Source organism: Myotis nattereri (assembly GCF_964212035.1).
Source record: "Myotis nattereri genome assembly, chromosome: 11".
Classification (NCBI taxonomy): Eukaryota; Metazoa; Chordata; class Mammalia; order Chiroptera; family Vespertilionidae; genus Myotis; species Myotis nattereri.
This window is the reverse complement of record NC_138086.1, coordinates 42,091,145-42,118,526: the sequence shown is the minus strand read 5'-3', so window position 1 is coordinate 42,118,526 and position 27,382 is coordinate 42,091,145. Positions and strand designations below refer to the sequence as shown.

General features: G+C 37.7%; 1 protein-coding gene across 13 annotated transcripts in view; it reads right to left on the bottom strand.

Moving 5' to 3' along the window:
• Positions 1-27,382, bottom strand: part of ADAM22 (ADAM metallopeptidase domain 22) — a 181,649-nt gene that overhangs the window by 93,188 nt on the left and 61,079 nt on the right. For all 13 annotated transcript variants that reach the window (XM_081102591.1, XM_081102592.1, XM_081102583.1 and 10 more), the window contains exon 4: positions 5,903-5,969. In XM_081102591.1, coding sequence (XP_080958717.1) covers positions 5,903-5,969 — 67 coding nt within the window. The remainder of the gene's footprint in view (positions 1-5,902; positions 5,970-27,382) is intronic.

Genomic DNA, 27,382 nt, shown 5'->3' with positions numbered 1-27,382 from the left:
GACCGAACCCCACTTCAGGTTACAGTAAATGAAGTGTACTTCATTAAAGCTGTTTTAAAAAAAGTCCCAGTTACCATGGCAGCAGGAGCCCCTCAAAGGACCAAGGAAGGGTCTTTGATTGGTAATCTTCCCATCTGCAGGCCTTCTGATGCATATCACTGAGTTTCTTTACTGGCTAGAGGCCTCCCCCTCTCCACAGAACCAGAGAAAATGCCTGAAACTTCTATTTGAAATTAAGAGTGATAAAGCTAAGAGCTTAGGTAACAAGTTCTATAAATAGATCCTTTTAAAAAAATCGTTTCTAAAAGCATCTTTCCAGGCCATGTGACTTAATTACTGTCTAGGTGACAAAGTATTATTCCCTTATCCAAGAGCCTCTGGAAGAACTACTGTAGTGAGAATTCAAGATAGAAAGCACGTTTCTCAGATGTGAAGGAAAGTGGTAAATAAGAAAGGCATTTTGGCAGAGATGCTGCTGCTGAGCTGTTCTAAAACGGAAAATGGGATTTTTAAAAGCCTTTGGATAGATTACTTGGCTACAGTGTCTGTTGCTTGCATTTCATCTCAAAGATAGCCTCAAAATATAACCTAAAAGCTATTTGAAAAATACATGCAAGTCTTCACTTCAGAAGATTCATCACTGATGCAATGGTATGGATGACTCTGTTCTAATTCATGCAGCAAAATTTACTGCACACCAAGGCCTAGTTTTTCCTTTCTACATAATCGCTTACCCTTCCTGCTTCTATAGAAAGTACCAAGACTCTATTCTGGATGGTAATGCACTTTTGAGAATCAATAAGGAAACTTGATATCCAGGATAAGCAATCTCAGATTAACCCCTTTGTTCATCGTTTCTACTGCAATAAACACATATAATGACACTCTGGCAGGTTAATGGCTATTTTTGTGCTCCCTGCGGCCAAAAAGGAAACAGTTCAAGCATTTATGTACTATTCAGTCATATGCAATGAACTCAAGAAAAATCTATGTCTCCTAAAAGGATATTTTCACTAAGCAAAAAAGAAGAGGTAGAAGGAAGAGAATGCAGTCACTAAACTACAGGGTGGGGGGAAAGTAGTTTACAGTTATATGTGAAACAGGGTTTATTCTTGTATGATTATTTATTAATTGTACTGCTTTATATATGAACAACTGTAAACCTACTTTTGCCACACCCTGGATAACCTACATTTTAAATAAACTAAATTCTGTGACTAATGACAAACTGAGAACATTTTTTACTTAAGAAAGAAATTCACATTTTATAGTACCAAACAACTATTTGTGGGTTTTTTTCCCCAAACAAAACATCTTAAAAGATGCCTTAAGCAACATTATTTCTTTAACACATTGTGCATCTTTTAAAGTATTCAACTGTTGAGAATTGTATACCTCCTGGAGAAACCTAGAAAACGGGACATGAGAAAACTTGAACACAATTCAAGATTACAAGCAATCTATAATAATAAAAGTGTAATATGCTAATTAGACCCGACATCTTTCCAGATGACCTCCTGGACGAAGCTAGGGCTCCCAGGTGCCAGAGGGAAGCCGGTGCCGGTAGCCGGGGGAAGGAAGGCCTACTCTTGCATGAACTTCGTGCATCGGGCCTCTAGTTTTCTATGAATACTGTTCAGGCTTAAAGGAGCTACAAAGTGAGCCAGGGAGGTAGGTATATGCTGTCCTAACAGTTCACATCCTCAAAATTTTCTAAGTGACTTCTTATAGCTGTCCTCTGCTAGTATGTTTTCCCTGTCAGTTACATATTCATTGGGTTAAAAAAAAAAAAGACTGAGAAAGGATAAAGAAGGAATCTCCTTTTTAAGAAAGAAGAAATGAGCTGGAAACCTGACTTACAAAAGTGAGTACAAAAGGAACCTAAAGACTCTGCTTGTATCACAGGCACCTCCTGGAGATGGTACCACGTTAAGCTAGAAATCGTGCATGGAGCTCCAGCCCCAGGGAAGGAAGATGGATGTGAGCAGCAGGAGAAAAACTCAATTCCTTGCTTCTATATCAACTTCCTGATATACTGTTTCCAGAGTGACAGCGGCCATTTCAGTTTGCCTATAAAATATTTTAATGAAATTACCCCCACTATTCCATCAGAGTAAACGGTTCCCGAGAGCCACAACCACCTCTTTCACCCTTAAGCAGACACTTTCTCCTCTGACACCTGCTCTCCAACACAGCCTCTCTGCAACGCCTTTATCCAATTCCAGGCTTCACCCTTGACCCACGGTCCTTCGCTTTCTTATCCATCTTCTTAATGCCACTGTGGGCATTATTATGACTTTGAGACAATGATGGTTGAGTACACTCAATTCAATTATGTGATGGGTAGCAACCAGTTAATTGCCAGTAAAAAGTCAATAATGTATAATGGGTGTCTCTGTACATACCCATCCTAACAATTAGGATCCTGATCCAAGGACCAGTTGGGAGTGCTCACATACAGTAGTTTAGAAATCATTTGAGCTAATAAAAAAGACACTCAGCAGCTATTACTTTAGGTTATTATAACAAGACATCATATAATTTAACCAAAAGAAATGGTTGGGGTGGGTGCGGGCTAGAAGGGATCAATTGGGGGAAGAAGGAGGGCATCTGTAATACTTTCAACAATAAATAATTGAAAAATTAGAAAAGAAGACATGGTTAATGATATTGATAACTGGACATGCTCTTTCATTGGTAATGAATATGATAAATCATATCTCTACCAAGATGTCTACTTTTACTTTGACCTCCAGGAAATCTTCCCCTTCCGCCATCTATACATACAGAATTTCAAATTCCTCTCCTAGTGTTCTAAAACTCCTACTATGTTCATGTTCCTGAGATGTGAAAAATAAAACAAGCTTTGTACTGAAATGTGTCTGCACCATTCTTTCCCAAAGTAACATTACAGAAAACTTACCCAAATGCGTCACCAAATTTGTGAGAAATAGCTAAAGGTTCCTTAAGTAGACCACCATTTCAGTTTAAAGATTAAAACGCTAAAGGAGTAATTGTTGGTACCTCCAGAATTAATATGTATGTAATAGGTCTAAATAAAATTCATTTCAATTTTTATGGCCATCCACTTTTGTATAACAGAATACTAGTGTATGGTAGATAACATGGTATAAGAGTCAGTGTGGGAGTTACATACCCTAGATTCAAATTGTAGCTTGACCATTCATTATATTTACTTTCAACAAGTAACGACCATTCATTATATTTACTTTCAACAGGTAACCTTTCTATGCCTCAGTTTCCTGTAAAGTGGGATAATACATAGTCATTTTTATAACCACAGGTTGTTTTCAGGATTGAATATATATAAATGTGTATGCCATCATTTCATGAGCAATATATGTTAGCAGTTACTATTAGTATTATAATACTAATTAAATAGAGCTGTAGAAACTCAAATTAACCAGAATACTGGCAGCTTTCAGCTTCAACACACACACACACACACACACACACACCATATACACACACACACAAGTAGAGATATAAAAGACTGTCAAAATGTTTATAATTGTTGACACTGGAAAATGGGTATGTGGGAGTTCATTATAGTATTCCTTTCACTGCTATATATGTTTGAAAATTTCCACAATAAAAAGTTTTCCTCCATTTAGTTAACATATCATTAAAAAATCCAATTTGTTTCATGTCATCACTTGAAGAGAACAATGTAATTTATTTTAGTTATTTACTTATATAAAGTTTAATTTAAATAAAAAAGTTTTATGACAGTAATATATTTAAATTGAAAAGCATAGAATATAGGCTTCGAGAGAAAATAACTTGGGGAAATATTTACAATATTAGAGGCCTAATGCACAAAATTAGTGCAAGGGGCTTGGCCCTTGTGACCCCAGCTGCCTCTTGACCCCGCCCCAGCCCCCTGGTCATTCAGGAAGTTCATCTGGAAGGTCATTCAGCAGTCCAGTCTAATTAGCATATTAGCTCTTTATTATATATAGGACGATATAATGTTTATGACTTAAAAGTAAGATACAGCCCTAACCGGTTTGGCTCAGTGGACAGAGCGTCAGCCTGCGGACTGAAGGGTCCCAGGTTCGATTCCAGTCAAGGGCATGTACCTTTGTTGCGGGCACATCCCCAGTAGGGGGTGTGCAGGAGGCAGCTGATCGATGTTTCTCTCTCATCAATGTTTCTAACTCTCAATCCCTCTCCCTTCCTCTTTGTAAAAAACCAATAAAATATATTTTTTAAAAAAGTAAGATATAATGTTGTATATATGTTTATGTATACTTATATATAAAAATATAAGTATGATCAACCGAAGGACTTGTATGCATGCATATAAGCATAACCAATGGACATAAGACACTGGGGGGTAGGGGAGGCCAGGGGATTATCAAGGGCGGGGGGAAAAAAGGGACACATATGTAATACCTTTTGTAATACTTTAAACAATAAAACAATAAAAAAATAAAAAATAAAAGATACTATGGTTCAAATAATGGGCTCAAGGCTATATCACACTAATGCTAAGTAGAAAAAAATCATTAGCATTCTTGAAATAAATGTTATATAAATTAAAAAAATATATATATATAAGTATGTGCCTAGAACAAAACAACCCTAAAAGGAAATACACCAAAATGAAAACAAAATTTACCTCAGTAAAATTTAAGGGTGATTTTTTTTTCTTTTTTGATATAGTTATCTCTACTTACAAGTTTTCTAAAATGAGTATGCATCAAATATAATCAGAAAAAGAAAGCAAATATATATAAATAGCAATAGAATTATGACAAGGCAGAATAGGTAGTCTGAATACTGTTCAAAAGAAAATAGACAATTAACTAAAACTTGCTACACTAAACATTGAGCCTAAAGCAAGCCTTTCATGGAGTTCAGTCTCATATGCCCTAAGATTCATCAGTGTACTAGAAGAAAACAATATACATTCTTACGCCTATAATTGGAGAAGGCTTTTTATTTGTGTGGAATCTTTTCAGAACTTACATGACAAGAACTAGGATCTTGAGATTACTGTTTTCAGAGTTTTAAAATTCCCTGGGACTTCCCATTAGATCTAATAAGTTCATCATTTTATCAGGGAAAGTCATTCCCAACAAAATAAAAAGCTATGTATACCCTGACCCAAGATTTCACCTCTTGGTTCTCAGTGCTAACCTTAAAAGCAAATTTCAGAAATTATTTTCTTTGATATAATTAAAAAAGAACCTCTTGCAGCAATATTAATTCTATAAAACATACCTCCAATGACTCCTACAGTGTACTTACAATTCTCTTTCTAATAACTAAAGGTTTTATTTTATTTTCAAAAGTAATTGGTAATACACTTTCTTGCTAAAAAAATTTTTTTTAAGATTTTTAATTTAGCCCTAACCGGTTTGGCTCAGTGGATAGAGCGTCGGCCTGCGGACTGAAGGGTCCCGGGTTCGATTCCGGTCAAGGGCATGTACCTTGGTTGCGGGCACATCCCCAGTAGGGGGTGTGCAGGAGGCGGCTGATCGATGTTTCTCTCTCATCGATGTTTCTAACTCTCTATCCCTCTCCCTTCCTCTCTATAAAAAAAAAATCAATAAAAATATATATTTTTTAAAAAAAGATTTTTAATTTAATTTCAGAGAGAGAGGATGAGAGAGAGAGAGAAACAGCCATTGGCTTCCTCCTGCAGGTCCCCAACTAGGATTGAGCCCAAAACCTGGGCAAGTGCCCTGACCACCAATCAACCAACAACCTTTCTGTGCATGGGACAACACCCATGCCAGGGCTTGATAAAATTCTTTGTTATAAAACCCCCCAAATGGTACATTAGATGTATCACTGAAAGTATTAAAATGGTAATCAGTATTCAAAAGATTCTGAAAAAAATCTTCCCAAGAGGGAGAAAAATTTTACTTACTTTAACTTCCACCGTCTTCCCTCCATGTTCAATGTGTCTCTCTATGTATTCAGAGGACAGCAAATCACTGCAATAACAAAATAAAGGATGGTTAAAGAGGACTAGAAAATGTAACGCATTTGAAAATCAAGTTTACCCATACCAGCTTTAATGATTCATTAACTCCAACTTTAAAACAAAAATAAAGCTTTATAGGACTCTCTCTCTCTCTCTCTCTCTCTCTCTCTCTCTCTCTCTCTCTCTCACACACACACACACACACACACACACACACACACACACACACCAGCCTAGTACTTCTAAAGGGTTATTGGTTGAACTGACTATACCACCTGTCACCCCCTTGCTTAGCAGAGCTGATTCCACTGATCTTGTTGAGGAGTTCTGGGAAACTACCGGAAGCACACCATTATTATAAAGACATCTTCTTCCCTTTTTGCTTTAGTTTTTTATCAAACAGTTTTAACTTGCTACCATCCCTCACCATCTCTTTATGTGCTGTGTGTGATATTTTATCTGACAAAACATTAGTTTCCATCACAAAAATAAAAAGGGGGCAAAGAATGCTAAAAGAAATATAAAGAAATATAGCATTAGCAATAAAATAATTCTATTCTGAAATCTACTAAACAACAAACTTTTCATAGAATTTTAAACTATTTGCATCATCTTAAATAAATGCACTTCTCTTTAATTCCATGTATGTGGAAAAAATGTCCCACATACTTTAATGGAAGTACCTCAAGACACAATTTACACAAAAAGTATTGAAGTCTGTTATTTTTAAAGCACTAAAATAAAATTAACATTAATAGAAATAATACAAGAAGCTATAAATTTCTGTGGACCCTGGGACTGGAGATACCTACTATGAAAGGCTCCTGGTGGCAAACAGAGCTCAAATTTAAAAGCAGAGCCTTGCAGCCATGTCTAAAAACAGGGCTCTCTCATTCAAACCACACTGAACAGCCTGCCTGCACTGTGTTCCTGCCATCTGAGCCAGGCCTTATAAAGCAGTTCCTGGAATCCTATTTCAACCAATAAGACTGAGGCGTCCCTGCTCCAAATGGAATCGTATGGCTATATCCTCATTAGCATCTTCACCAACCTATCAGAGTGGCTCCATGCTGATCGGTCCAGACAGTGCCTTTTGGACCAATCAAAGTGTGAGGATTTGGAGTCCTCATTTGCATGAGGACAGACTAATCAGAGACTGGGGCAGGGACTTCTCTCTATATAAGTCAGCACCTCTCTGGCTCAGGCAGAGCACTTTCCCTTTTCACCAAAGACTGAAAACTGGAGTTGAAACACCTAAGACAAGGCACCAGAGACTTCTCACCAGACCAGAACGGAACAGAGGAACTGGAGCAGAGCAGGCAGAGCAGAAGTGTCTAGCCAAAGAGGGGCCTTGTCTGAGGACCACCTCGCCCCAGGGCTGCCTCACCCCAGCGCCTGTCTCACAGCCCTGCTGTTCCACAGCTGTGCTGTTTCATAATTGAGCTGTTTGCACTGAATAAAGTTTCTTTTTTCACCACATCCCAAACTGGGGATCCCTGCTGGTGTTGAATTGATGCCAACCATCAGTTGATATTCTAAATCTACTTCTATGAATAAACATTCAGCCAATTAAGAAAACCTTTTTCTCAGTGTTCTGAAGGTCACCAAGCCAAAATTGTCCCAATTATAAAATAAAATAAAAAGTGCATTTCTGAGCACACAGTCCTCCCACGGTAAGCACCATAGTTACAGTTGCTTGAAATGTAAACAAACTGATCAAATGAGAGTCATATTAACATAGGCACCATAATCAGTTTCTACAATATCTGATGCTTACATTACCATTTGGGGAAAATATCATTATTGTCTAAGCCCTTGTTTCATTTGTCTTTGGAATACATTTTCCTATTGATTTTTTAAGGAGGAACCAGCGAGGATGCTCTAAGCTGCAAGTTGCAGAAAACACAACTACACATGGCTCAAACAATCAGGACATTTATTTCTTATTAGAAATTTCAGGACTGGTGTAACGTGAATTTGCTTTAGTAAATCTTCAAGTCTGTTAAATGAATAAATTTGAAGTTTATAATAATGTAGGCAAACACTCTTAAGATACTTAAATATAAATAAGTAGCTAGTAAGCAAAATTTTGTTAGACGTGGGTAAATTGCATTGGCTGTATAAAGTATAGGTAAGAAAATCATGTATGTTTTACACATGGATAGAAAGATATTTAATATTCACGATGCACCTGGTTAATAAATGTTTATGATATAATAAATATACAAAAGACACTAAATAGCCAGGATACAAATTCAACCACCTATTGGTGACATCCAGGGCTCAGGATTCCTCAACTTCCACGCTAATGACATTTTGGGTCAGATAATTCTTTGTCTTGGGAGCACCTTGTGCCTGCACTAGTCTGCATTCCCACCAACAGCACACAAAGGTTGCCTTTTCTCCACACGCTGGCCAACACTTGTTTGTTGATTTGTTGATAGTAGCCATTCTGACAGGTATGAGGTAACATATCATTGTGGTTTTAAGATACATCTCTCTGATGATTAGTGATGTTGAGCATATTTACATATGTCTATTGGCCATCAGTAGGTCATCTTTGGAGAAGTGTCTATTCAGATCTTTTGCCCAATTTTAACTGGATTATTTGTCTTCCTGATGTTGAGCTGTATAAGATCTTTATATATTTTGGAAAGTAACCCCTTATCAGATGTATCGTTGGAAAATATGTTCTTCCATTCAGTGGGTTCCCTTTGTATTTTTTTTTAGATGTTTTATTTTGCTGTGCAGAAGCTTTTTAGTTTGATATAGTCCCATATGTTTATTTTTTTAGGATAGGTGTTATTTCTTCTTTGAATGTTTGGTAAAATTTGCCTATGAAGCCATGGGGTCCAGGACTGTTTGTTTGATGGGAGTTCTTTTTTGTTACTGTCTCGATTTCATTAGTTGGTATCTATTCAGGGTTTCTGATTCTTCCTGATGCAGTTTTGGAAAATTGCATGTTTCTAGGAATTTTTCCATGTCTCCCAAGTTGTCCAATTTGTTGGCATATAGCTGTTCATAGTGATTTCTTATAATACTTTGTATTTCCGTGATATCAGTTGTTACTTCTTCTCTTTCATTTCTGATTTTACTTATTTGGGTTCTCTCTCTTTTTTTCTTGATGAGGCTGCTTAAATAATTGTAAATCTCATTTGTATTTTCAAAGAACCAGCTCTTGGTTTCATTGATCTTTTGTACTGCTTTTTTAGTTTCTATGCCATTTATTCTTTGAAACAAAATCATTTTTAAAAAAGACAAAATACCTCTCAACAACATGCTCACATATTCAATTCCTAGGAAGATGTGCACATATAAAGGGCACTTGATCCCATGGCACTTCAATTCTTATTATGAAAACAAGAAAATATAAGGAACAGATCTGAAGGCAATGTATTATTGAGAGCCTCAGTAAATGGAACTGACAGTAGGCACATAGAATGCACAAAAAGAAAAGATCTCTGAGAATTAGAAGAGTCAGGTCAGGGTTCATGAAGGCTGTAAGACTTCATTCTTAGAAGGTGGATAGAACGGAGAGGCAGAGAAGGACATTTCAAATGAGAGGAATAACAAAAGCAGACTTGTAGCAGAGGAAACACTACAAGTGACTCCAGAGGTAGTGAAACGATGAGCCTATTTAGAGTTGAGGGTTCAAGTTGCGGAAATAGTAGTAACAGCTAGTGTGTGTGGAGGCCTGTGTGCCAGGCACTGTGCTAGGTGCTTTAAATGCATTAGTAGCTCACTAAAGTATACAGACAACTGTTGAGGTAGGTATACATATGATCCCCTTTGGTAGGCAAGGAAACGGAAGTGTGGAAAGGTCAAGTGGGAAGCCCAGCTGGTCAATGATAGCACCAGATTCATTCCCAGGTAGGTCTCCTTCCTAAGTCCATGATTTGAACAACCACATCTCTCTTTTAACAGAAAAGCATAAAAAGAGACTGCTGGGGATTTTATCATAGCCAATGTACATGAAAGGACTATTCAAGATGAAAGTCCTATTAAAAATAACCTAACTGCAGTAGGTAGAGATGATTAGCAAAGAAGGTTCATTATAAAAGTGTCTCTATTACATGAGTTAGAATGAATTTCTCCAACTTAGGAGAGATTTGTGAAAAATGCCACATATTCATCTACCTGTGTGCTGTCATTATAAGAAATCTAATAGAGTAGATAACATGGAAATTTATCAGCACTTTAAAAAAGCCATCATCATCATCATAATCACAGATGATACGGAAACCTATTACCCCTAATCCAAAAAGGAATTGCTTCTATGTTTATTTCAAATTACTTTCTTCAAATAATGGAATTAGCAACAGTTTAAGAATTAAACTGCAGTTTAATATCTGAGAGTTATAAAGGGCAACAATATGACTACAATTTTTCAAAGCATTTAAAATATTTACTTTTTAATAGACTGCATATTGTTTAGCTTCCCCATTTTAATTTCAAAAAGAAATACTTCCCCTTGGATTTAATGCAAGCCATATTGTAGCAATAAGAGCAGTATATTTGATTTCTATAATGCACATGCATAAAAATAGATGAATAGAAGTATCTCTGATGCTGGTGATGGAAGTTATTTTCCCTGGGCTCTCTTGTACTTCTAAATGGTATGCATACAGATGGAAAACTCTCCACAATTTCCATCCACATATGGACATGTGTGGATATGCATGGATGGAGTTGAAATGCTCTTCTTAAAAGTATTTTGCTTATACCTTTATTCAACGTTTTCACTGATTCAAATAGGAAACAAATGTATATTTCTAAGTGTATGTTTTTAATAATATGGAATGCTATAAACTATACCATGAAAAGTAGCTAATATCCATGTTTCAGATAAGAAATGGCTCTGTTGTTGGAAATTGCAGATTTGAAATACAGTGTACACAGCTACCACCAAGCATTCAGAGGAGAAAAACACAGGTCAGCTACTTGAAAAGTGACCTTTGTGTAGAGAAGTGAATGCCATCCACCTTCTTGCTACTGGTAGCAACAAATTTCTCCTTCCACGGCTGTGGAATAGGCTATTAATATCCTCAAAACTAGATCTGGTTCACCCAGGAAATAGGGGGGGAAAAAACATTGATGAATGAAGAAGATAATTAGGGCCTAAAACACATCAGACACTTTGAGATTGGGTTAGAAACACATTTCAGAGGCACTCAAGAATAAGACATTATCCTGTGGATTTATGTCTATCACCAAGGCTCCCTTAATGGAGGCAAAATGTCAGCCTGACCGGAACAAGTTCAAGAAAGACTTGAATTAGATGAATACAATTACTGACGGAGCCATGAATCTTTTTTTTTCTAAGAGAAATGCTAAGTCAATCAAGAGAAATGAAGACTGAGTGTATATGTGGGTAGAGATAAGCACATTAATTTCCAATTCCATTTTAAACTCCCTCAGATCAAGTACAAAGCTAGAGGGTCTAAAACACAGTAATCTATGAATATATGTATAAAGAATGTTCTCATATAATGGTCTTGGTTTCAAATTAAACACACAAAACAGCTGTCTTCAAGAGTCAGTATTTAATTTCAAATCAGCTAAATACCATATCAACATAAACCACTGATTTGAAAATAAAACCAAAGTTTACTTCTTCCTCTTTTTTCCTACAAAATGTTCTAGCTTATATAACGTATTTGTAAAAATCATGTAAATTTTTAAATCTCAGCCTCTGTAAAATAGGATAAGACTGAGTATCTATCTTTCTTACATCTTACGGAATAAATAGCCTAAAATTAGTAATGGGCTCTGCTTTATGCAAAATGTATGAAAAATAGTGACTTCCCTAAAGAGATACTTTTTTAAGGAGATACCTTCTTTTGAGATTGGAAAAAATGGTTTAGACAACAGAGAAAAGAATACAAAATAGACATGACTCAAAGAAAAGATTTATCATCAATTTTGACACACCAGCAGAATGCAATTAACAAACCTCTTTATTTATATAGAAACAGATGCTATGTATAAATACATTTTAGAAAACCAGAGTAGAAACACTGTTTTCTTTATTCAAATAAGAATCTACATTTTTTCTTTTCTTAACAGATTTCTTCGTAAGAAAAATAGCATTTCAACTGGGATTTTGCTCACACACATACACACAAAGCAACTTGGAAGAAATGCTGTTCCTCCAAAGGTCAGAGGGTGAAATAGGATGAAAGCCATCATTTGATTATTCACCAGAGGCAATTATCCTTATCTGGGATGACAGCTGAAGAAAGTCACCTCACATTGCACCTTACTGGACTAGCTTAGGGGGGTGGGAAACCACCATGTATAATTGTATAGAATTTTATAACAAAGAATAAAGGCAAAGAGTACTCGCTTGTATCTCTCAATAAAAACGTAGCAGTTCTCAAAATAACCTTAAATTTCCCATTGAAATATGGTTTCATTGTGGGAATTGCTTACCAAAAAGCATCAAAGACAGATTTAAGATGCAATTAGTGGAGTGGAATGTAGATGAGTACATAGTAAAACATTTTCTAGGTGTTTTAAAATATTTATATATATATGTATGTGTATATGTATATATACACATATGTATATGTATATATACACATATATATGTATGTGTATATATATATGTGTGTATATATATATATATATCCTATCTAATAAAAGAGAAATATGGTAATTAGCGTATGACTGCTACCCTTCCCTTTGGCTAATCAGCGAGATATGCAAATTAACTGCCAGCCAAGATGGCGGCCGGCAGCCAGGCAGCTGGAAGTGAACATGATGCTTGCTTGCTTCAGTGACGGAGGACTCCAATGTCCCCGCCTGCCTTGCCGGCCTCTGAGCTTTCAGTTTGAAACATTGTAACAAATATAGCAGCTAAACTAAACCCCAGAAACCTGCTTTCAGCCAGCCGGGATCTCAGAGCTGGAGTTATACATTGTTTCGATTATAGAACCCAGACAAACCAGATACCTGCTTTCAGCAGCAGAGGCCTCAGAGCTGGAGCCAGAGCTAAAGCTGGCCCAGAATAAAATTTAAAAAAAGAAAAAAAGGAGCAGTTGGGAGCTTCAGTCACCCGCCAGCCTGAAAACAGCCCTCAGCCCCTCACCCAGACTGGCCAGGCACCCCAGTGGGGACCCCCACCCTGAAGGGGGTGTGACCAGTTGCAAACAGCCATCATCCCCTCATCCAGGCTGGCCAGGCACCCCAGTGGAGACTCCCACCCTGATCCAGGACACCCGTCAGGGCAAACCAGCCAGCCCCAACCATGCACCAGGCCTCTATCCTATATAGTAAAAGGGTAATATGCCTCCCAGCACCGGGATCAGCAGAGCCGAGAGGCCTCCTGGCACTGGGATCGGCATGACAAGGGGCAGCACCCAAACCCCCTGCTCGCCCTGCAGCTCTGTGTGTGACAGGGGGCGGGGCCACAACCTCCCTATCCACCCTGCTCTGTTCATGACAGGGGAAGGCGCCCCAACCTCCTGATCAGCCCTGCTCTGTGCCTGATACGGGGGAGCTCCCCAACCCCCTGATCGCCCTGCAGCTCTGTGTGTGACAGGGTGCGGCGCTCCAACCCCCTGATCGGCCCTGCTCTGTGGGTGATAGAGGGTGGCGCCCCAACCCCCTGATCAGCCCTGCTCTGTGGGTGATAGAGGGCGGCACCCCAACTGCCCCCCCACGGGCCCTGCTCTGTGTGTGATGGGGTAGAGCCATAACCTCCCCATCGGCCCTGCCCTTTGTGACAGTGGTGGCGCCCCAACCCCCTGATCGGCCCTGTTCTGTGGGTGATAGAGGGCAGCGCCCCAACCCCCTGATCCGCCCTGCTCTGTGTGTGACAGGGGGCGGTGCCCCAACTCCCCTATTGGCCCTACTCTGTGAGTGACAGGGGGGAGCTCCTCAACCCCCTGATGGGCTCTGGTCTGTGTGTGGCAAGGGGGAGCTCCCCAACCCCCTGATCGACCCTGCTCTGTGCGTGGCAGGGGGGAGCTCCCCAACCCCCTGATCGACCCTGCTCTGTGCGTGACAGGGTACGGAGCTCCAAGCCCCCTGATGGGCCCTGCTCTGTGTGTGACGGGGGCAGCGCCCCAACCCCCTGATCGGCCCTGCTCTGTGCATGACAGGGGGCAGTGCCCCAAACCCCCTGATTGGCCCTGCTCTGTGCATGACAGGGGGTGGCACCGCAACCTCCCCATCGACACTGCCTTGAGTGTGACGGGGGCGGTGCCCCAACCCTCCAATCAGCCCTACCCTGAGCGTGACTGAGGGTGGCATCACAACCTCCCAATCTGCCCTGCTCTGTGCATGACAGGGGGCGGCGCCCTACTCCCCAATCGGCCATGCTCTAAGCCTGACCAGGGGCTGCACCTAGGGATTGGGCCTGCCCTCTGCCACCCGGGAGCAGGCCTAAGCCAGCAGGTCGTTATCTCCTGAGGGGTCCCAGACTGCGAGAGGGCACAGGCCAGGCTGAGGTACTCCCCCTCCCCCGCGAGTGCACAAATTTTTGTGCACCAGGCCTCTAGTATATATAGAATTAGTAAACTTTTCATAAACACACACTAATGACATCTTAAACTTGTACCCTATTGATACCACTTATGTTAGTAGAACCATCTTAATGGCATCGCTTGACTAACTAACGCTGACACTCATTACCATACTTGCTCCCATCTACCTGTGGGAAGTAGCATTCTAAGATGTCCCTTTGATTCCCACTGGATGGTGTATACACCCTGCATAAGTACTTCCCCAAGTGTGGGTTGGACTGTGAATATGATGGGATAGCATTCCCATGATTTTGTTACGGTATATGGAAAAAGAAATTTTGCAGATATAATTAAGATCCCTTATCAGCTGACTCAGAGTTAATGAAAAGGGAGAGAATATGGACTGGGCCTGACTTACGCACGGGAGCCCGCAAGCAGGTCAGGAAGCAGAAGTTCATCCGCAGGCCTGGAAAAGTGATAGCCATGCAGTGCCTATGGAAGGGACTATGTGTCAATGACCTGAGGATGATCTTGAGTTGCTTAGAGAGGTCCACAGACAACAGCTAGCAAGAGCACAGGCACCGCAGCCATACAGCCAATTCTGAATTCTGCCAATGACCTGAATGACCCTGAAACACAACCTTGAGCCTCAGATGCAATCGCCTCCCCAGCCAGCACCTTTAATCCATCCTGAGCAGAGGTCCCAACTAGTCTGAAAATGATCTCCTGATCCATAGAAACAATGAGAAAACAAATCTATGTTCTTTCAATCACTAAGTTTGTGGCAATTCATTACACAGCAATAGAAAATTAGCCCTAACCAAAATTCTAATTTTCTCTTTACTTCATCATCTGCAACAGATTACTTAATAAACCTGGATGTCTAAGAAGCAGATATGTGAAAATCTTGGAAAAGACCTGTACAAGGGAAAAGATGATGAGCTTAGTGATGGACATATTGATCCTGAAGTGATTACAGAAAGCCTGGCCACTTCATAAACACACACTCATAACATCTTAAACTTGTACTCTATTGATGCCACTTATGTTAGTAGTATCTGTCCTCTCTCATGAGGTGTAGGGAGAAAACTCATGAGAGAGGACAGGTTTAGGAGATATCTACAGAAATAGATTTGAGCTATGATAGTAACAGGGAGAATAAAAGACATTGACTCAGGCTTGGATGTGCCCATTTTGAGAAGGATGTGATATTAAAAAGAGAGGAGAAAAGGAAAGATAAATTAGTATTTTAAGAAAAGAGTTTTAATGATGAGAGAATCAACCTTTTCAACCTTTCCAAATAATTAAAGAGAAGCCAAGGACAGAAAAAGATTATTAAATTTGAAGACAAGTATGTTGCTGGTAACGTGCCTGATAGCAGATTCAGTAGAATAACACTGGCAGAAACCAGAGAGTGAGAAAATGAGAAAGTGGTTCATTATTTTTCCTTTTTTTACATAGGTAACAAGTACCAAATAATCATCATCACTGGCCATTCTAAAAATGAAAATACACATACACAAAGAGAATTAAAAGAGCCTTTCAAGTATAATGCTATTATATATTCTAGTCCTGAATTTGTCAATATTTGGAAAGATGTGGGAACAAAATCAGATTCAGATTATAACTATCCTAGGGGAATTATTTGTTCTCTAATTTAGAATTCCTCCTCACAAACTTGATTATGGCTACCATCATCTGCAGATCCATGGTTTTAGGGAAACAACTGAAACTGTCCAGGTGGATTAAGAAACGAATGTATACAAGTATTATGAAGAACAACAAAGATGTACTTTTATGTTTATGTGACATTTTAGGAGCTTGCTTATAAATAAAAGCCACAGTATAAGTTTTCATCCAGGGATTTTATAGTTTATAAGGCAATGAATATGTCTGACAACCATAAGCCAACATGTTCTGAAATTAATACTATAGGTTAAATTTTTTGACAGAAGAAACTAATTTTTTATAATTTTTTATCCTAAATCAAAATAACCTAATTGATCATGGAACTTATCCCTTCATAGTCTGTATTCTCACCCACAAAAAGATGAAAGATATTTCTCTGTCCATGGGACATGGAGAATGCTAAAAGTCATACTTGCCAGGGATTGAGTTAGATCCCTGGGAAACAAAAAGAAATACAAAATGTTATGTGATTTCTCAAGAGATGCGATCAAGTGCTCACACTCCTGAGCATTTTCAAATGAGCTGAGATCAATCACTATGTCCAATGTTCATGGGATGTATAAAACCACTAGTGAGGTACAAGGTGCAGAATTAACCCATTGCCTTTTGTTTTCTGAACTGCCCAATAGACATTTAAGACAACTATAAATATTGGCACAAAGTTTCCCACTGAAAGTGTTAAGGAGGTGGCCTATATGATTATAACCATCATAGAAAATTTAGGAGATCTAGTTTTATGAAAAAAATCCGGTGCTGGGGAGGGAGATGGAAGGGCAGGAAAATCATCCAAAAGCTTCTTACAAAGGGAAAGATGGTGGGAAAGATATTACATCATGATTTTTCACTGATCAGAACTGGGTTCAAAGGTTAACTCATACGAACAGTCATGAAATAATAAGCTCCCATACGTAGGCAAAAAAAGGATAAATGAAATCAAGGCAGACCTAATGGAAATTACAGCAGGCAGACTTAATAAAAATTAGACAGTAGGGTAAAAAGAAAATCAGTAAGTGCCCCCTCACCTTTCTCTCTTTTTTCTTTCACATGTGAACCTATGCTTTAGGTTTTCATTTCCCCCCAACAGAAACAGAGTAAATGGAGATAATTTGATACAATACATGGGATAGAGCCAATAAATAATAAAAGCTACATTTATATGAGCAATTTTTTAAAAACTACTAAAAACATTGTAGCTACATATTTCCAAATTTTAAAACTATCTCAAATTCACTATAAAATTAAATTACAAAAATGCTTCTACTCTGATCCATTGCTTAGACTTTTTCTTAAAGAAATAATACCAGAAAAAGAAAAGTTTTAATACACAGTTTATGTTTATAATAGCATCATTTACAAAGTTCAAGACTGGAAATAACATAAATGTTAACTCCTTTGCAAATTATGGAACATTGGCAAATTAGATCTTATGTAGCAAAACTGGATTGCAATATATGGAAATGTCTATGGCAAATGTTAAATGGAATGGGCAGAATATACATTCTAACTATGACAATGATATAAAGTATGTGCATCTGCAACTGGAAAAATAAAACAAGAAAGAAATGAAGAAGGAATAGCCAGTTGTTTTTTAGGGTGTTAAGATTTTATAGGAGAATTTTTTCCTTTTACTTGTTATTGTTGCCATAAATTCTGAACAATCTTTTACAAAATAATCCTTTAAAAATGGGTGACTAAATCAGGAAAAATTTTCACTTTATCCTTATTTACTTCTCACTGCTTAGGTTGGGAAAAGGGATAAGGGAGATTAGTTATGAAAATCAAAACAAACTAAGGATAGGCTCAATTTATCCAGAGATTTACACATCAAGAGAAACAGATACAATATTGGCTATTCTAATGAACTGCTAAAGTAAGGAACCTTTCTCATAGCTTTAGTCTGTGGCTGGCTGATTGTACTGTTAATGTATTGTTAATATGTCACAAGTATAATAAATTATAATAAGTATGGTGGTAACATGAATTGCTATGTTGAAACTGGGATTACAAAAAATATTTTGTATCTTTATTCCTTTTAGTTTCTGCACCCAGTCCTAATTAGAATGCTGCACAGAAAAAAAGTATAATTTTTCCCATCAAAAGAATTAAGAAAATGAAGACATTTACCCTAGAAGATTTCTGAACATTGGGAGGGGCAAAAAACCTTGTATGAATTATAACACTGGATTCTGTTCATTATCAGTTTCCTAAAGAAAAAAAGGTAAATACCCATGCAGGTAATTATTTCCAAATCTATCAGAAGCATAAAAATACGGTGCTACTTATTTTTCATTTGCATTCATATTTAATTTTACCAGCTAGTAGGCAACTTACAAGCCTTCTGCAACAATAAAGATTATGTAGAGATTATATTTAAGTATTATCTACCTGCAGTCTCCAATAGAAAGACCAAGAATATGTGGAGATAAAACAGATCCATATTTTTCCAGACATTCTGTCTGTGCTTTTATAGTCAAACTAGAACAAGCAGGTTAATTCTTAGCTTACAAAACCCAGAGTATGGCATTCTAGTTACTAATTCGGAAGCAGGATTTTCTGACACAGGTATATACTAACTCACTGTGCTGGGCATGTGCTGGTAACACCAGCCCAGCAAACTTATCCCCTTACTCTGGTAATAATACCCTTCCCCCTCCTTTGGGAAATGGCTTCACTATTCAATGAATGGACTGTCAATCATGGGATGAGCTGCTAGTATTATGATTTGATCCAATAATGTGACCAAGCAAGACCAATCAAATTCTTTCCCTTGGATTTTTATATATTCTTAAGTGGAGAAAGAAAAGGCTTCTTCCTACATGGTTTTCTGGCTGGAATGTCAAAAAGTCTGGCTCTTTCTATAACTAGAGTGTTGTTCTCAGCATGAAGAACACACGTATTAAGAGAGAATGGAGCTGACACAGACAGAGAAGAATCAATAAATTAAAAGGTGAATGTAGCCATGCCTGAAGCCAGTTCCACCCCACAAATGTAATTCCTGTAAATAAACATAAATTCTCTGTTTTGTCTAAGTTATTTAGGTTTTGGACACTTGTAACCAGAGTCCTAAGAAAAAGAAAGTAAAATGAGTGGAAGTAAAGAGTTGACTCATCTATTTCAGTCTAACAGTGCTTTCCACTGAGCAACTATTGCTCCGCTAATAGTTTCAGCAGTTTCCTTGCCCCTGTGCCTTATGAAAGAGAAAAGTTACTTTTTTGAGAAAAAGTAAATGCTACTAGGAAATCATACCATGAACTCACTCAGTGATTTTTTAATATTAAACTATTTTTTTTCTCTCAGAAGAATATTTGGCCAGAGGACAGAGTACATAAAGTTGGATTCCAAAATATGACAACCGTTCACATAAAAGAATAATTTTATGATAAAATTTTTTATCATAAGTGTACTTAGTTTTATTTATCAAGGCTACCTACAAGTATACAGAAAATCAATAACAATTTTCACACAATATAACATACTATAAAATTTCTGAACAATTTTGAGTAGGAAATAAATTCTAGGCAACTTTTTCATTGACCCAAATCCTCTTTATCACTTAAGCAAAACATTTTTCTCTAGATTACATACAAGTGAAACATTCTCATTGAACATAAATCTTCTTACGAGCTGGCCGTAGTGGGATTTCTTGACCACAGTCCCACTATTTTATATTTCAAGGATCATTTAGCACATATTAACCCATAACACTAGAGAATTTTACTTTGCAAGTTACTGAGAGCATTTGAATTTCACTTTGTCCAGGCTGTTGAGCCCTAAGAATGCAGAGGTCACGTTAAAATTATGTAATGAGGAGAAATTCCAAATGCATCAAACTTCCTGTAGACAAATGTGTTTAGTCTTTTATGACACAAAGACCTCTAAGAGGATTTGATGAAAGCCTTGGCCCTCCTCTCCTAAAAATTTCACATGTTAAAGGCAATTTCAGGGGTTCCTGAAATTCAGTGCCCTTCCATGGAGAGCAAGTTAGGAAACTGTGTTTTAAAGCCATTGAAAAGTCCATTTCAGAAAAAAAGTCTATAATCACTTGTCAGAAAAGAAGCAATATATTTTTACATGGTTTATTTCTGAGCCAGCTCACTAACAGGAAACATAAGGCAATAATGCAAAAACCTAACCCACTTAAAAGTTTTAAGGCCAAAATGGATGAAACAAAGCACCTAGAATACAGGAACAGGATATGTGTCATCTTATCTTGAGTGACCCTCAGCAAACCTTTGGCACACATTGGTAGATCCTTCCAAGCAACAAGGTTTGCTTTAGGCAAATATTGAAATCTGTGAAAATAATTCCCACCCTCAGTTAACTTTAACAGGATTTAAGATGTCTGGGGAGTCATGGTAAATGGTTGCTTTCACAGTGGGGAACTGGGTGCCAGGGCAGGAAAGAGACTTCTCCCATACTGCTTTTTGTGCTAGGTATCTTCCATTGGCTTCTTGAGATCCACTTGCCACCTAGCTTGTGCCCCAGCAGGTTGGCCTGTCTGGTTAGCATCACGGGTTTCCTGCTCTCTGGCTTCTGGCTGGGTTGGACATTGGAAACCAGGATAGATCAGTGGGACAGGAATGAGGACAGAGTGTTTATTTCCTGGCTTTCTCACTCTAGGTTCCTGGAATTGGCTGTGTCTCTACAGAAGATTATGGCTTCTCTCAAGGGCTGACAGCTGTACAGTAGGAATGGCTCCCTTCGTTCTAGTACCCATTTCCTTCCCTCCTTCCCAACTGGGTTGACACTAACAAGCCTCCATTATAGTTTCCTTACTTCCATGCTTTTGTAAATAGTTTCATTTACAAATAAATAGGAATAATCCTACCTGGAATGCCATCTCTTCTCCATTGGGCCCCTGACTGATTCACTCTTTTTCACATTTTAAATTATATACTATATGAATACAAAATAAATAAATTTAGATTAATTTTTCTTAAATATATTTTTATTGATTTTTTACAGAGAGGAATAGAGTTAGAAACATCAATGACAGAGAAATATCGATCAGCTGCCTCCTGCACGCCCCCTACTGGGGATGTGCCCGTAACCAAGGTAAATGCCCTTGACCAGAATCGAACCTGGGACCTTTCAGTCTGCAGGCCGATGCTCTATCCACTGAGCCAAACCAGTTAGGGCTAAACATTTTTTAATATATATTCTTTTGAGTAAATACATCTGCAGGACTTGGTGACCACCTGGGCCTATTGCATTGGGAAGCAGTGGAAAGAGTCAAAGTCTTAATATAAACTCACCTGGTAAAATTCCAACAGTACTGCCAAGGTAGATTGGGATAGTGAAGGAGGCAGTGAGACCAAAGGCAACACAACTTGGAGGAAACAAACAAGGACAACAGTTTGCTCTGCTCTTCCAACAACAGCCTGAAAGTACAGATCACAAACCCATGCACGTGGCAGACATGAGCCCTCCCTTAAGAGTGGAGATGCCTTGTGGGGGATAGCAGCCTCCTACGAAATGTTACATGTGGTTATGGCACCGGCCTCCCTCTTCCTAGCACACCATGGGCAGAGCAGAGCCATTTAAACACCTACTGTGTCAGGCTTTCGCCAGCCAGTCCCAACTTTTCACATTGATAATTAGAGCGCACACCATGGGTAATACTTGATGCCTGCTCATTAACACCACACCGATAAGCATGAGAATGCAGTAAGTCCTGGAGGTGACAGAAAAGCCCTTTCTGATTAATCATTAGGATTCCCCAGAAAAAATTTACTATCCACATAAGAAATGGCTTTCACTTTTCTTCGTGAACTCTTATAAATGCTCAGGAACTTAACACTTAGTCCGTTTTCATCAGTAATATGGAGGATGGCACAACACTAAAGTTTTTATGGCTTAAGGTTTAATCTTTTTTAAGAACAAAATATATTTAAAAGTAAATTCTGTCTTAAGAATTTCAAAACCAGTATGCTAAAATTTTTAAAAAGGGCTAATGTATCTCGTCCCTAACTCAATGATACATTGCTTGAAAGAATTTTTTACCATATAAATTTGGAATGCTAATGAAGCTAATTGGTTTTTATAATTTAGTAGTTTGCACATTTTGTATTGATTTCAGAAAAGAAAATCATTAGGCATGATATAATACAACAGCATATCATTATATATATTTTGATATTACAACTAAGCACAATCTTTTAGTAGCAACAAGCTTAAGTGCTCATAAGCTATCTATCAAAAGGAATGTGCTGATACTACTTTTATCCATAACTTTATGTAAACATTATTATAACCAATCATTTCTTGCAAAGTGATTATGCAATTTGCTTTCTAAGATTACTATGTAAGAATCAGAGATATTTGTTGCTAAGAAGCCATTGTCCACGACTAAGAAACCATTTAAATAGTATTTGACCTTCAGGGGTTTTCATGTTCCAAGTTTGTGTGCCTGCAACAGGAAAACAGCAAGTGAACATGCCATTGGGAATCTTAAAGAGTGAATTTGATTGGAAAAATCTTTCTTTGGAAAGAGTACTTTCTTCCTTTACAGTGTGCCTTATTGTCAATGCATGCTGCAAATATGGAAAAAGGCAATGCTTTCTATTTCTACCCAATTATATAATTTATTTTATTAGATTTGAATTCTCTATTTTTTATGCAATACGGGTGTTTTTCTGCTCTACTTAGTGTGAACATGCTAATTGGGTAGAATAGATTAGTGATGGGGAAAAAATCTAGATTACTTAATATAATGTAATGTACCTATTACAAAATAAAAGGTCCCTCACTGAAGAGTTTTATTAATGACACTGCCCCGTAATGGTTCTCAGCAATGTTTTAAGGAAGAACAACCATAGAAAAAGAGACTGTGACATCCAGGACAAACTGAAACAACAGGAAAAATGGTGGTTTCTGGGTGCTACAGTGTGGATCTTTTATTGTCAGAAGATGAAAGGGAGGCATAGCCAGTTCTTTCATGGCCACCTGACATAGGTTATCTACATATGAATTAGCACACAAATAAACATGTTATTTCTCAAGTCATTTTCATTAACATGGGATAATAAATACCAACCCTGGACAACAGGTCTTTATTACATAAAGGGTCAAGTATGGAGATCTGAATTAAGAGAGAACCTAAGAACAAAATAAAATACCACCTCAATGGGACCATCTCAGAGTCTTCGGGGAATGAGCAGAAAGTGGCCGTTTCCAAGGTCTCTCCTTGATCTCCAGATACATATGAAGGGAAAAGATGTGGGGGAAACGCAAAGCTAATATATTTTGTATTTTTTTGTGAAAAAAATTCAAGCAAGAATAAATATACCTGCATGCTTGCATTTGAAAAAAAAAAAAAAAGGAAGAACAGAAAAGAAACAATGACAAGAAAGTCAGAAATTAATAAAAATGGTTACTTCTAAGAAGGGAGGAGTTGGAAACTGGGTGACACTTCTCTGAGTATATACTTTATATATTTTATATAGTTTTTAACATGATATACCTTACATATTTCATAGAATAAATTAAATTTTTAAAAATGCCGGCTGTTGGGAAACAAACAACCCAGTTGGTAGTATAACTAAACAGAGAAAATAAATATTTAGAGTGAATTCTGAGAATAGTACCTTGACTATATTTCCTAAATGGGAAATATTCTAAGTCCCAATGAAGATGCAAAGTAGTCTTCAACTACCACTCAGCAATTTTATGGTTAGCAGGAAGTAATTATGTTACTGTCAAGAACTATGAATTTCATTAAAAGAAAAAATGCATATTATAATTTAATATATTGTAATGTACCTATTGATAATTCTCATTTTAAAATAATTCACAATTTTTAAATCTGTTCCCTAAAAGAGCCTAGAAACAATACCCCAATAGTAATAAATACATCTAGGACCTAGATTTCAGTCTCTAGAGCATTGGTTCTCAACCTTCCTAATGCCGCGACCCTTTAATACAGTTCCTCATGTTGTGGTGACCCCAACCATAAAATTATTTTCATGGCTACTTCATAACTGTAATTTTGCTATTTTTATGAATCATAATGTAAATATCTGATATGCAGGATGTCTTTTCATTGTTACAAATTGAACATAATTAAAGTATAGTGATTAATCACAAAAACAATATGTAATTATATATGTGTTTTCCGATGGTCTTAGGCGACCCCTGTGAAAGGGTCGTTCGACCCGCAAAGGGGTCACGACCCACAGGTTGAGAACCGCTGCTCTAGAGCCATTTCCCATTTCTCTAGGAAGAGTGAACTTACTGTTTCGTCTTGTTTGTGTTAATATCATTCATGAAAGCTGTAACCTTTGTTAGGTCAAACCCTGATCACATGACAATAGACAGAAAGACAGAAATACAACTAGAAAACATTACATAACCTGGCAAAAATCAAGAAGCTTTAGGAAAGTGACTTTCATAATATAATTTGCATAAGGATCACTTAGAAGCTGTTTAAAATATAGATGTCTAAGTCCCTCCCGCAGGCCCCCCCCCCCCCCCCCCCAGCAAGCCTATCAGGTCTGCAAGGGAACTCAGGTCTCATTTTTAACAATCATCCCAGCTAACTCTGATGAGAATAATCTGAGAACATACTTTGAAAAAGAAATAGCTTTAGACAAAAGTATAATAGACATTTTCCAGTTCTATCATTCCTTCTACATTTATTACATATAAGGAAAAAGTAAGAAAGAGCTGAAAATTGCCGCCTCATGGGAAAGGGAAAATATACAACTATTAAATTTATTTCAATATGTACATATATATAACCTTGATCAAAAATAAAAACCCAAGGGGGAAACATAATAAATGACTGCTCCAACTCACAAATTTCACTAGCATGAAACGAAGCACAGATTTTTAGATTACTAATAAAAGGAAAATACATTACAATATTAAGCTTCATCTTTTGTTGGGACATGGCGCTTGAAGAAAAATCCAAGCTGTGCGGCTTCCGAAGTCAAACTTTCAGTATTTCCTGGCTTTGCTTAGCTTTGGTAAGAAGGCATTAATGTACTAAGATGAAATGTAATGGCTGGAGGTCTGGTTCCATTTCCTCCTCCAGTTTCCTCAGTGCGGCTTTTTTATTTGATCCAGCATATTCCTTTTACCACTTAGTTTCTCTTAACCTCTTTTCTGAAACCAAATGCTTGCAGCTATGCATGCCTATGATGATTGATTCCAAATGTACAAGGAGGAGTGTCAGGAATGGTGGCAACAGCCTAGGTCCATGGACAGAGCCAGAACCCACAGTTCCTTTGCTATTATATGGCATAATAAGAGGGAATTAGGTCGGCATTTTACTACTCTCTTTCAAGCTCTTTAAGAGCACAACAAGATTTATCTACTTCATAGTTAATGAATGTTTATGAAATGCTTCCCAACGTCTCTGTCTGCTCAGGCTGCTATAACAAAACAGACTGGCGTGGCTTAGACAAACATTCATTCCTCACAGTTTTGGAGGCTGGCAATTCTGAGATCAAGGGGCCTGCAGATTTAGTGTCTGGTGAGCATAGCTCTTCCTAGCTTGCAGATGGTGGCCTTCTTGATGTATCTTTACATGGCAGACAAAGGAAGAGCTCTGGTCTAGTCTCTTCTTTTAAGGGCACCTATCCCTTCACAAGAGCTCATTATTTCATCTCAACCTAATTACCCACCTAATTATTACATCTCCTAATAACATCACATTGGGGTTACAGCTTCAACCTATGAATTATAAGGGGACACATTCAGTTCATAACACCAATCCACAGATAACATTTATGAGGGCTCAAACCAACCAACATTAACCCCTAACTGCTTCTGAGATGGTTTTTAAAGTTCTTTTGATCTCCAGAAGAATGGCACATTCAGTACCCATAATCTATTTCTTTTTAATTAAATCTTGGGCACTTTATTTAGAGTGAGAAGAAGTAAGGGTCAGAGTGTATGCTGAACTATTAGATGAGGTTTCTACCCTATACCAATGATCACCGCATAGACCAGAACAGATTTAGTCACTGCTCTATATGGAAATCACCTGGGAAGGTCTACAAACCTGAAGATTCCCAGATCCTCCCACCAGGTCTACTGATTCTGAATCCTTGTGGGTGCAACTTGGTTTGGAAATCATTTCACCACAGTCCCCCAAGTGATCTGCTATCGTCACTCTGAGAACTGGCATTTGGGGATCACTAGACACCAGGTAGCTCAATAGAAGGATGACTTGGAAAACCTAAATAACAAACAAAGCAGGGAATTTATTTTTATTTACAGCAATTATATTTGTGGGATTGAACTGACTTCAGGCATGGCTACATCTATTGTCCTTATATGTATGTATATCTGATATAACAGTCATAGTAAAGCACTTTAACACCTCATTGACATCAATGGATAGGTCTTCTAGGCAGAAAATAACAAGGGAACAGCAGCCTTAAATAACACAGTAGACCAGATGGATTTAATTGATATTTTTAGAGCATTTCACCCCCAGTCTTTCCAAGTACGTATGAAACATTTTTCAGGACAGACCACGTGTTAGGCTCACACATGATAGGACACAAAACAAGTCTCAATAAATTTAAGAAGCATCTTTTCCAAGTACAACAGTATCAAACTAGAAATCAATTACCAAAATAACCCCCCAAAACTGAAAAACACAGAAGCGCATGGAGGCTACATAAAATGCTACTAAACAATGAATGGGTTATCAATGAGAAGGAAGAAATAAAAAGATTTGAGACAAACAAAAATGAAAACACAACAACCCAAAATCTATGTAACACAGCAAGAGGAATACTAAGAGTGAAATCCATAGCAATTATGGCCTACCTCACTCAAGAAACAAGAAAAATCTCAAATATTAAATCTAACCTTATACCTAAAGGAACTAGAAAAAGAACAAAGCTCAAAGTGAGTAGAAGGGAGGAAATAATAAAAATCAGAGCAGAAATAAACAAAATAGAGTATAAAAATCAATACAAAAGATCAATGAAACCAAGAGCTACTTCTGTGAAAAGATAAACAAAATCAACAAACCTTTAACCAGACTCATCAAGAAAAAGAGAGGACCCTAATGAATAAACTCAGAAATGAAAGAGAAATAAAACTAACATACAGAAATACAAAGGATTGTAAGAAAGTATTACCAACAACTACATGCCAACAAATTAGAAAATCTGTATGAAATGGATTAATTCTTAGAACCATCAAAGCTTCTAAAACTGAATCAGGAAAAATAATAAAATCTGAATAGACAGATTACAATTAATGAAAATGAAGCCATACCCTGACTGGTTAGAGCATTGTCCTTAAA